The 12,697-nt window shown below is 33.7% G+C and overlaps 1 protein-coding gene across 1 annotated transcript; it reads left to right on the top strand.

Moving 5' to 3' along the window:
- Positions 1-9,852: 9,852 nt before the first annotated feature.
- LOC113176044 (olfactory receptor 5M5-like) lies at positions 9,853-10,788 on the top strand. The gene has a single exon (XM_026380430.2). It carries the CDS (start codon positions 9,853-9,855, stop codon positions 10,786-10,788), a length of 936 nt encoding a protein of 311 aa, XP_026236215.2.
- Positions 10,789-12,697: the final 1,909 nt, after the last annotated feature.

A 12,697-nucleotide genomic window follows, 5' to 3' on the forward strand; every position in this document is an offset into this window, starting at 1 on the left:
TCAGTTGTTAAGCTATTTAAACCTAGAAACAAATCATAAAACCCAACTAATCATAGTTTTATCTTCACATGATGTCAGTTAAGTTTCTGCCCACCTCTTTATTCCATGTGTGATTCACATATACTGAGGCTTTATTTTTTTATATATGTATCTTCATTTTAATTGACAGATATATGTATTTTATATATATCTAAGATATACAATATGATGATTTGATATGCATACACAATGTGGAAGGATTGCTACCCCCATCAAATTAACACCTCCAACACCAACCATGTTCTACATTAGATCCCCAGATTGTGTTCATCCTTAATTTAAAATTGGTATCCCTTGACCAACATCTCTTTTCCTGCATCCCCAACACGGCTAACCACCATCCTTTTCTCTGCTTTTATGTTTGACTTTTTATAGACTGCACATATGTGTTTGGTTCATTTCACTTAGCATAATGACCCCTAGGTTCTTCTGTGGTGTTACAAATGGCAGAATTTCTTTCTTTCTTTTTTTTTAATGTTTTATCTTTATTTTTTCCCTTTTCTTTTTTTTATTGTTGGTTTTTATTATCCTGAGGCTTTATGAAGAATGCCACTCACAAAGGATTTAGGTTCCAGCTTTTTCCTGCCACTAAAGGTGATCAGTCAGTTTTCTGTGACCTTTCACTCCTCCTGAAACTCTCTTGATCTTACGTACATGTCTTTGGCCAGTTCTGGTGAGCTGAACTGCCTCATGATGATTCTCGCTTCCTTCTCCATGTCTCTGTTATCTTGAAGATGAATTCTGCAGAGCAGAAGCTCAAGCCTTCTTTACCTGTGATTCTCATTGATGGTGGTTACAGTATCTTTGGGACAATCTTGTCCATGCATCTCTGCCCAAGATGTAGCTACTCCATGAACCAAGACCTAGTGATGTCTGTGTTTTAGACAATAATCATTTCATATTCAAGCTTTTCATATATAGCCTGAAGACAAGGATATCAAAAATTTCTTAGGAAATTTTTTTTTTCATAAAATCCTGTTTTTTCTTCTCTGTTTTGAATCATCAAATCATAGTGTCTTATGATTTCTGAGGGCAGCTGGAAATAAATTCACCTCCATTCACTCTGGCTCCACTTCATTCTTTCAAGAGACTTCTTTATGAATGTGGGGATGAACTCAGTGTCTCAAATATACTATGGAATATGACCACTCTATAAATTCAGTTTATGTTAAAATAAGCACACATTGCATTTTAACACTCTGTTCATATGTGTCATACACAGTAGAAAAGTAGAACAGAGAAAGACTGAGTGGCAAAGAGGAATGGTCCCATTTTCTCCCATGTCTGATGGCTTCATAATCTTCATAATCTCACCTGCCAGGGGAGAAGTGAGGACAAGCAGGCTGAGTCAAAATGTGTGCAGACACTGAAACAGGGAAACTGGGGCAAGAACAAAATATGTCATGGAGCAGATGATATGAGGATTCACTAAAGAGATATACTCCATAATTCCTCAACGTAAACTGTCAAGTTATTTTGTTCTTGCATAGGTAAGATATATAAACTTAAATAGCCTTGCTCAGGATGAACATTGTCTCCTTAAAGCTTTGGCAAATAAACGCAGATAACTACTTTATTAGTAGCTTTAATTTGATTGAAGTAAACTTAAGACATTCAGTATATTTGACTGGTATTTTCAGTATTGGTAGTCCCCCTGATTTTACTGTATTTTCTTTACAGACAGTGAACATTGACATGTGAGATTATAAGTTAAGGGGGTGTGGAGAAATTTGAAGTCTTGCACATTTCCAACTGAGGGCAGTTGGAAAATAAAATGGTACAGTAGCTATAGAAAATCCATGGGGGTTCCCCAAAAATTAAACAAAGAGAGAACTGTCATATGTTCTATTTCTGTATTTATGTTCAAGGAAATTGAAATCAGAGTCATTATTTTCATAGTCATGGCATCATTATTGACAATAGCCAAGAAATGTAGACAACACAAGCTACCACTAGTGAATGAGTGGTTAAGTAAATATGGTATGTAAATACAGTGGATTATTATTCTCTTTAAAAACAAGGTGAGTCTTCTCTATAAGATAACATGGATAAATCCAGTTACAGAAGGTCAAATCCTGTGTCTCCCTGTATAACATATCTTTAAGGGTCAATTACATAGAAACACAGAAGACAAGGGTAGCCACCAATGACTGTACATTGGAAGCATGGGGATGTCCTGCCCAGTGTGTATAAAATTTTAATTTGCAAGATGATTACTTTTCTGAGATCTGTTGTAAAAGATTCTGCCTATAAATAATATCACTGTTTTATGTACTTAAAATCAAGTGAAAATTAATGTGATTTCACACTGAACCTCTGTGAGAATTTGCACAAATTTGTATGCCCAGTTACTGAAGGGTTACTGAGTGAACAACCAAGTGATGATAATTAATTTAGATAAAATAAGTGCATCTAGTAATTAGTATATTTATTACATAAATATGTACTCTTTCTATGGATTGTCCATATGAAGATGTGTTTATGATTGTAGAAACATATAAATGTATATTTTTTCCACATTTATATTTGGAAGCATATTAAAGTCATAGTGTTTCTGAGCCATATTGATAATAATACTATTATTATCAATTAATAATAATGTCCTAATTATCTTGTATATTTCATATGACTAAGACAATCTTTCTCTCCTGAACTCCATTCACTGCTACTACTGGCATTAAAAAATATGTAATTGTGTCTTAATATGAGGACCCAGTTGACACAATAATTGAAGTTGTTCTGGCATTGTGACATTTTTCTAAACTATAAGAAGAAACATCCATAACATTTATACACCAGTTGCCATAAACATGAAAAAAATAAATAAACAAATGCATTCTCTAATTGGACAAAAATACTGCCTGTATTATTTTTTTCCAGTGCTGGAGATCAAACCCAGGGGAGCATTAACACTGAGCCACATCCCCAGTTCTTTTTATTTTGTACTTTGAGATCTCACTAAGTTGCTGAGGTTGGCCTAGAACTTGTAATGTTATTGCCTTAACCACCAGAGTCCACAAAAACATCCAAAATATTGATATTCCAATTTGTCACAAATATACAAAAAATGAACAGATTCACTTGTTCAGGTGGGCCAATATACTGCCTATGTCTTCATTGTGTCATTCTGAAGATTCATTTCTGCCTTGGTGGGTTATTGGAAGGGTGAAAGTTCTATTGTAGTGAATAATTATCTCTAAAATGCAGATGCTACAATTTATTTTTGATATGTGAGAATACCTAAGTTAGAGAAAGTAAGTATGTTTTAAATTCATAGAGAAAGCTAAATTTCAAATCAAAATGTTGTCCTCTTAAATATTTTTGGCTAGTTCTAAAAACACCCAAAACATAAAGATTTATTAAGATGTAAAATGTATAATTGTGTTTATGATATATATGTTTCAGGAAAACAAAATTATCCAAATATGAAAAATGTAAATATACTCAAAAACATTTCTACAGAGAAAACTCAAGAAAAGCATTCAATGAAATTGTGATTTTCAAGAAAAAAGATTGCTGTGGTCAACTTCCAAGTCAAGAGTGGTTCATGAGAAGCTACAGCCAGAATTATCACTTGTGTTCCTCTGTCAGATACTTCCTTTCATGCACTCCCAAAGTTGAAATTTCTGTTAAGTAAATTAGTTATTAAAATTCAGTGAAATTTTAAGAAAGAGTGTTTCTCAATATTTTCATAGACATCATTACCAACTTCTTCGGTGTTCTTTTCAGTTGGGAGCAATTTATTTATTTTTTCTTTTTCTTTTGATTGTAAAAAAAATTGATTCTTGAGATAGTTAAAAGCCCCAAAGATGATTTTTCACCATGGGAGAGGTAGGAAGAGGAGGATAAAATCAAGGGGACTCATATGTTTCTGGAGTATATGAAAAGGTAAAAAGGAGTACCAGGCAAGATAAAAAAGATTGAGGCAGAAGCCAGAATGATTTTGGAGTGGATAGTCTATCAGGATACATTGGCATCTTTTCCTACATTTGCCATGTACCTACCTTAGTAAGATAAATTGAGATGTAAAATTATAAAGAGGTATTGGAGATACCTACCTATCCATCCTAAGAATCCTCTTTTTAATATGATCAAAATAGATGCTGAAGTTCTTCAGGGTCCTGCAAAAGGAAGGAGGAAGCCAGAGTCATCCCATTGCCCTCCTGTAGATAAATTAGTTTTGTAGCGTTTCTTCATTTTCTATTTCATGAAATAATTTGAGGAGGGTTGGTATTAATTCTTCTTTAAAGGTCTGGTAGAACTCAGCTAAGAATCTACCTGGTTCTGGGGTTTTCTTTGATAGAAGGTTTTTGATAATTGCTTCAATTTCATTGTTTGATATTGATCTGCTTAAATTTCTATATCCTCCTTGTTGAATTTGGCTAGGTCATATGACTCCAGGAATTTCTCTATATCATCAAGATTTTCTAGTTTATTGGAGTATAAATTTTCAAGATAGTTTCTGATGAGCCTCTGGATTTCAGTGTCTGTAGTGATATTTCCTTTTTCTTCTTGAATTCTGGTAATTTTAGGATTTTTCTTTTTATTGTGTTTATATTGGCTAAGGGTTTATCAGTTTTGTTTATCATTTCAAAAAAATCAACTCATTTTTCTTTTGTTTTGTATTGTTCTTTTATATTCTTGAGTTTATTGATTTCGGCTCTCATTTTAATTATTTCTGGTATGCTACTGAGTTGGCTGTTGATTGGTTTTCTTTTTCTAGGGCCTTGAGATGTAATGTTATATTATTTATTTGGTATCTTTCTATTATTTTAAGTATGAGCTCAATGCTGTGGCTTTCCTCTTAAAACTACATTCATAATGTCTCAGAGATTTTGATACATTGTATCACTACTCTCATTTATTTTGAATAAGAATTGCTGTTTGATCTAAAATATGTTCTATTTTATCCATGTTCTACAGACAAGAAAGTGAATTAAGTTGTTATTGGGTGAAGTATTCAATAGACATCTGTTAGGTCCAAATTATTAATTGTATATTTTAGTTCTACAGAATCCTTACTTAGTTTATGTTTGAATAAGCCATCCATCCAGAGGTGAGAGAAGTATGTTAAAATCACCCAGTATTATTATTATATTGTCATCTACTTGATTATTAATATTGAGAATTTGTTTGATGTAATATATGCATATATATATATGTATATATATATATATATATACACACTACATATAGTACATATATATATATATAGTTATATATATAAATGTGTATATATATATATATATACATTTTGGGGGTATAAATATTTATATTCATTATATCTTATTATATCATATTCCCTTAAGTAATATGAAGTGACCTTCTTTGCTCCTTCTAATTAACTTTGTGGATAAAGTCCACTTTATCTGTATGAGAATAACTACCCATGCTTGCTTATGAATCCCATGTGAATGGAAAGCTTTTCCCGGGTTTTCACCTTCAGTCTTTGCCTATAGGATGAGTCTCTTCCCAATCAATTCAGAGAGAAGAAACAGAGCAATATTTCTATGCCACATTTTCAAGTTCAAATTTACCTGCAGTGCAATGCTCCCCTAAATTATATCTTATTTCCATCTGAAGTCTTCCACTGAGTAAGAATCCATCACGATGGAGATTCATTGGCTCTTAAAACTCCAAAAATGGTGAATCCAGAGATGTTTCAATGACTTAACAAAAGAAATTGTTGTTATTATACATTCTTGTACCTTTATTGGAACATATATCTAATAATAAACTGTTGTGTATACCTCTGACCTTGAACAGAGGCACAGCTTAAAATAAAATTCTACACCAATGGTTAAGTTTAAGAGAATCTAATAAAAATTTGAAAATATAACATAAAGACATTATTCAAGATATATGAAAGAGCAGAGGCTAAGGACAGAAAAAAAATTCTAAGCTCAGACCTGATAGAGCAATATCACCCCAGCCCATCCAGAGTTGAAGCCAGGGATCAAATCTCTTGCTGCCTTCTTCCCCCAAACACAACCTCGGAAACTCTGCCTGCATTAATGGGAGACAGGAAGGAAATGAAAAAGCAGTGGAGCTTCATCTCACTCTCTCTCTCTAATCTTTATCTGAATCTTTCCAATGGCTAACGTCAGTTTTAAACTAAATATCACAGGAGCTCCATCAATGTGGAATATAGCACATGATGAAGGGGGATAAAAAGGTGGAGAAAAACTACAGTACAATGGGGGATGGTAGTAGAGTGGCAAAGAAGAATCCCAGCACATCTCAGTTACCTATATATACATGGTGTTCCTACAGCTATGAATTATCATTTCTATTGAAAAGATGAAGGTGCAAGGTTCAAAGTCACTAAGGCAATACTCCAAGTTAAAGAAAAGTTCATTGAACTTGCAATGTTTTCCCAACTCCATTTTTTTTTTACCACAACCTATCCTTTTTTGCAAGTTGTAAATAAGAGAATTTAGTATTTCCCTGAGTCAGAAGATATTAAGGTATTTAGCATTAACTAATATACATAAAGAATTTTTGTTTCATCATTCCTGGTTGATTTGATTCTCTAATAAATGTGGAGACTGAGCAAAACTCAATTTTTTTTCTTTCTTTTTTTGGTACCAGGATTGAACTCAGGGGTACTTGATCACTGAGCAACATCCCCAGCCCTATTTTGTATTTCATTTAGATACAGAATCTCACTGAGTTACTTAGTGCCTCACTATTGCTGAGGTTAGCTTTGAACTTACCCTCCTCCTGACTCAGCCTTCTATCCACTGGGATTATAGGCATGTGCCACCATGCCCAAGGCAAAACTCAAATTTTAATGAGATTAATATTTTCAGAATAGGAGGATTGTGATTTTTTTTTAAAATAATCCAAATAATTTACTGTGAGGAATAATTGGACCACAGGGAATTGGTCCCTCTAAGACTACTGTGTTATAAACACTTCATGTTGTTAATGTTGATGCTATCATTGTGAAATCACCATCCTTTCTGAGGTAGGTTTAGATAAATCTTTTTAAATCTTTTGAAACCATAAATAATTTTTTAGCCATTAATTTTAGTTGAACTGAATCCTAATCTTATGAAAGCAGATGATCTTTTAAAATGTTACTAGTTTTGTTAAAGTAAATAAGTTATAAATAAATGAACAGTAGAGTGGTGTTTATATAATGGAAAAAGACTAGGCCAATGAGAACATTAAATCCATCAATAATTATTGATACTTCCAGTCAGGAAAGCATTTCACTAGGTGCCACTATGCTTACAGTCCCAAATTTAAAAGAATTCTTGCCCCTAAGAATCTATTTTCCTGTTTGAATTGTGTTCTAGGTCAAGTCTGCATCTTTTACCATAATAGCAGCTTCAACTCTGTAAGTACTTACCATATGCCAAAAATATTTCTAAAAATTTCTCTGAATTAACGTCTTCACGTGGAAGCACTCGCTCTTATCAAACAAACTTTATGAATGAGAAAATTGAGACCCAGAGAGATTAATAACATGCCCCAGGCCACACAACTAGATACTAGAGGAACTGGGATTTCTACCCAGGACGTAGGAATGTGAGATTCAGTAATTGGAAAGCTCTGTTGTCTCTCATTGATTAATCAAGCCTGCTCTCACTTGCTTCAGAAAAATCAAAATGGGGACTTGGATTAAATCATTCTTATCATTACTTTCTGAATTCATTATGTTGTCTATATCTGTTGTCTATCATCATATTTCTTTACTCTTTTGGTTGAGATATGACAACGTTTAGGTTTATAATTTATAGTATTAAAATGAACTAAAAGAAGCATTTCATGAAGGTGCCTTCTCTCTAATTATTTTTCTCACTCAAATTCAGCATAGCCATATGCCAAGGAGACACTACTGGCATCGAAGGCAAAGGAAAATAGTTTAAGACACTCTGGGGGACAGAGCAGTGACAGGAAGCATTTACATGAGAGAACCTCAGGGTAAGGTAAATTTCAGGAGTGCAAAGCCTGGGATGCCCAGCCAGAGCCACTTATGTCCCTTGCAAATGCTTCTTTCTGAGATTCCCTGACTCAAACCGTCTAGGATGTGTGTGCTCCTTCTTAAAGTGAAGACTATTACTAGAAAGTTCTCAGTTAAATTATCTGGAATGTCCCTGGCTTATACTGGCACATTGCCCCATAGTAGAAAATGAATGGGAGTGTCAAGCCTTTTGAATCTTGGTTAATATTTCAGGAAATAAAGACATAAAAATATCATTCAAGGCGTGGAGTTGTGGCTCAGTGGTACAGCACTTACCTAGCATGTGTGAGCTTCCCTCAGTATCACATATAAATAAATTAAGTAAACGTATTGTGCCCATCTACAACTAAAAATATTTTTTTAAAAAATATTCAAGCACTGTAAGTACATTTGTCTATCTGCCAATTTTTATTATAAAATTCAGTTGGAACTTATAAGCTTAAAAAACTTGAAATGTTTAGAATTTCATTTAGTAGACAGCTTGAATTGCATCTTATTACTCCAGCCTATAAACCCAAAGTCCTCATATGCAGAACAGGACAACATAATTCATTATGTTGAATGACATGTTTTAAAGATGAATTATAAAGTGACCTGATTCCACCTTTGGAAATTCATTAAAAAGTGCCAGTATGACATCATTATAACCCTCATAAGTTGGTGTATATCATGGAGGGAAAATGTGAAATTTTCATCATGATGTCCATGGTTCCTTTAATTCTGCCCAAATACTGAGAAATGTACTTCATGATATCTTAAGTGCTTTCCCAGTTATCTATCTACTCTCATTATTTCACTGTGATACGCATATATCTTACATTTTAAGAAAGCTTTATTGAATTTGCTTTGTAAAATTTTTACCTATTTTGCAAGGGTTACAATGAGGTAGTACTATAGCAAAACATTGTGGTCTGGAGATTTCTTTCTCAAATGTTTTTTCATTACTGTCTCCCACAAAGCTCCAGCAATGTCATTTGATACATATTTTCCCCCAAACATCACTTTGACATGAACATTTAATACTTCATGTTATTCATAGAATACACTTATATATATACATTTATATACACACATACATACACCCATCTGTATTCAAAAATATCCTACGTACATAAGGCATTTAATATTACTTTTGTTCTCATTCAATCAGTAATTTGTTGAGATGTGGGGAAACACACACTGCCAGTGAGGTCCTGTATGGGTCATAAAATGAAGAGTTTTGTGTTCTGAGGGCCTCCTGAGGTAGACTTCCATTAGGTAAATGAATGTACATTACAGGCTGCAGGAACCTCTTGAAAACTCCCTGGGTTCTAGGGGGCAGGAAAAGAGACCCTGGCTCTGTAGGGATATGTTCTACTCAGTGTCACTTTCCTACATTTATTTAGCTGCAAAAACCTAGGGAAGTTTCAATGGTTGATAATTTGCAAAGCACACCCAAAGCTATTTGGTAGGACAAAGTATTTTACTTGGAAAGAAATATCAACATTTCTACTCCTATTTTTAAGGAAATGGTAAATGCACAAATATATTAACACTTACAAAAAGATGAAAGCTCTTCAAATGTGAAAATTCTTGAAAGAAATCCAATTAAAAATATGATTGCCTTTCCATAAATCTGTGTACACATGTGTGTCTGTCTGTGTATCTATCTAGAGAGAGGGCTACATATAAATTTAGATGTTCAAAACACTAATCATACACTAACTTTGAGATTTCTTTTTGCATATGGATTTAAAGTTTGATGAAGAAGAAATATCAGATGACATTAGATGGGTGATGCAAAAATGACAAAAGCCAGGTTCAATTTTATTTTTTTGGCCTTTATTGAAGGAGAAAACGGAATGTTAAAGAAAAACCACACGGTGGTGACTGAGTTTATCCTGCTGGGACTGACAGATCGAGCAGAGCTGCAGCCTGTCCTTTTTGTGATGTTCTTGGTCATCTACCTCATCACAGTAACTGGCAATGTGACCATGATTTTCTTAATCAGAAGTGACTCAAAGCTTCACACCCCAATGTACTTCTTCCTCAGCCACCTGTCCTTTGTAGATCTCTGTTATGCCACAAACATCACCCCTCAGATGCTGGTTAACTTCTTGTCCAAGAGAAAAACCATTTCCTTCACTGGTTGCTTTATACAATTCCACTTTTTCATTGCCCTGGTGATCACAGACTATTATATGCTCACAGTGATGGCCTATGACCGCTACATGGCCATCTGCAAGCCCTTGTTATATGGTAGCAAAATGTCCAGGCGTGTATGTCTCTCTCTTGTGGCTGCTACTTATGTTTATGGCTTTGCAAATGGTCTGGCCCAGACCATCCTGATGCTTCGTCTGTCCTTCTGTGGACCCAATGAGGTCAATCACTTTTATTGTGCAGACCCCCCTCTCCTGGTACTGGCCTGCTCAGATACCTATGTCAATGAGACTACCATGTTTGTGGGGGCTGGATCCAACCTCACCTGCTCCCTCACCATCATCCTCATCTCCTATGTTTTCATCTTTGCTGCCATTCTTCGAATCCGCTCTGCTGAGGGCAGGCAGAAGGCCTTCTCTACCTGTGGGTCCCACCTGATGGCCGTCACAGTGTTTTATGGAACTTTGTTCTGCATGTACCTGAGGCCCCCTTCTGAGACATCTGTTGAACAGGGGAAAATTGTGGCTGTATTTTACATCTTTGTGAGTCCCATGTTAAACCCTTTGATCTACAGCCTGCGGAACAAAGATGTTAAAATGGCAATAAGGAAAGTTATCAAAAAGGAATTGTTTGGTTAATAAGCTGGTGTAATATATTTTTATTATGTGACCAATTTATGAGCACTTTAAGAAATTGTTTTGTGCTCATTATTTTTGCTCTCTTATAATTCACATGCAAAAGTTTAAGAATATGTTATTCTCTAGAGTTTAGTTGTTGTATTTTTTGATAAAAAGCATAGAAAGTGAATGTCAAACCAGTACCATTTATAATGCTTTATAAAGTCATTAAAGAACTGAAAATGTCATCCATAGTACTCCCCCTGGTAGAAAGTTGTAGAAGATGAAATTAAGAAATTCGGTAGTACGTAATTAATCTTATTTTTCCATGTGTACAGATTGCAGGATCACATTGGTTATACAGCCATGTTTATACATAGGGACATACTAGTGTCTAAGATTACGTACCCCATTTGAATCAAATATATGATATGTCAAGATCTTTGTAATGTTTTGAGCAACTAATAAAAAATTTTAAAAAAAGAAATTCGGTAGTTATGCCAATTCATCAAATTTTTATGGATCTTAATGTCCATATATCTTCCACCAAAACAATCGTATTAGTTGTGTTTATTTCTTTAATTCATATTATATGTTAATTAATATATTTTGGGTATATCTCAGATAATTATTCTAAGAAATATCTTTAAATGATTTTTCTGATTGATTGGAATTCACGCTCATGAGATTAATGGTGGAGATATCCAGAGGATTGTGGGTTGTGTGGGTGGTGCTGGAAATTGTAGAGAGTCTTTGCATGGCAGACAAGAGCTCTGCCACTGAGCCACAACCAAGACTTGGTTCATGGTTTTTCTTATGCATATGCATTCCTATTTATCATTGACCTGTCTTCTCCTCTTTCTTTTTCATTGCCTATTATTTTCTACATGGAGATTTTGTTTTATGTCCTAGACACATAATATATGGATTTTATATGCATTTGTAAAATTCACAATAAGGGATAACTTTCATTTATTCATTGCTTATTCAAATTTCTCTCATGACAAATCTATATTATTTGCTTTCCCTGTGTTAAAACTGTGAAGTTTATATTTTTAATTTTAGACTTCTTTGTAAAGCTATACATCGTTTATTTCTATGCCCCTATGTAATATCTGTTTTCATTTTTCTCTGTTTTTAATGTCATATTTTTGAAATGCTAACATTTTATTATTTCTACATATTGTTAAATGATTTACATTTCACTCTGTTTTGTCGTTCTTTCCTCTTAGGAAATTAAACTGTTTTTGACAGATGAATAAGTTGATATTTACCTGTATTATTAACTAATCATTAGGACTTAACTTATCAAATTCCATAATAAACTGTTTTTAGGCTATAACCAAAAATAGAAAGTAATTTAAAACCCTCCTCTGTTGGCACAACTAATCATTAAATCTTTACATGTGGTATTTGTTTTGGATACTCACATACTCCCTACATAATTTTCTGCTTCTTTCCCCATTTCCTACAGTAGAAACTAATAATTATTTAATGCTTCTAATATCTTTGTAAAGTTACATCATTTTCCAAGGGTGTATATATCCACAGAATTAATTAGTATTAATTTGGCAAAATTTAAATTGATAGAAATGAAATCACTTTACGTATTTTGTGTAATTCATGTAATTTTTTAGTAACATTGGTTTTGTTTTTCCATGTTAATTCATGCAGCAGTGATTTTTATTAATAAAGGATATGCCAGTATATAAATGTGTCATGATATATGCATCTATTCAACTACCACTGGACAATTATATTTTCCAAATATTTTTCATATTTCCTGAGAATATGAAAACCAAGTGATAACATTGCTTGTAGAATTCTCAAATATGTACCAGTGAGAATGTATCATGAAGCTTGGTTACTTCTGGGTCATAAAATATAAACATCTTTAAATTTACTACATATTTTCACTTTGTCAATTCGC

The sequence above is a fragment of the Urocitellus parryii genome, chromosome 4, assembly GCF_045843805.1.
Source record: "Urocitellus parryii isolate mUroPar1 chromosome 4, mUroPar1.hap1, whole genome shotgun sequence".
NCBI lineage: Eukaryota > Metazoa > Chordata > Mammalia > Rodentia > Sciuridae > Urocitellus > Urocitellus parryii.

Coding starts and splice junctions, on each gene's coding strand:
- LOC113176044 (XM_026380430.2), top strand. CDS start 9,853: ATGTTAAAGAAAAACCACACGGTGGTGACTGAGTTTATCCTGCTGGGA.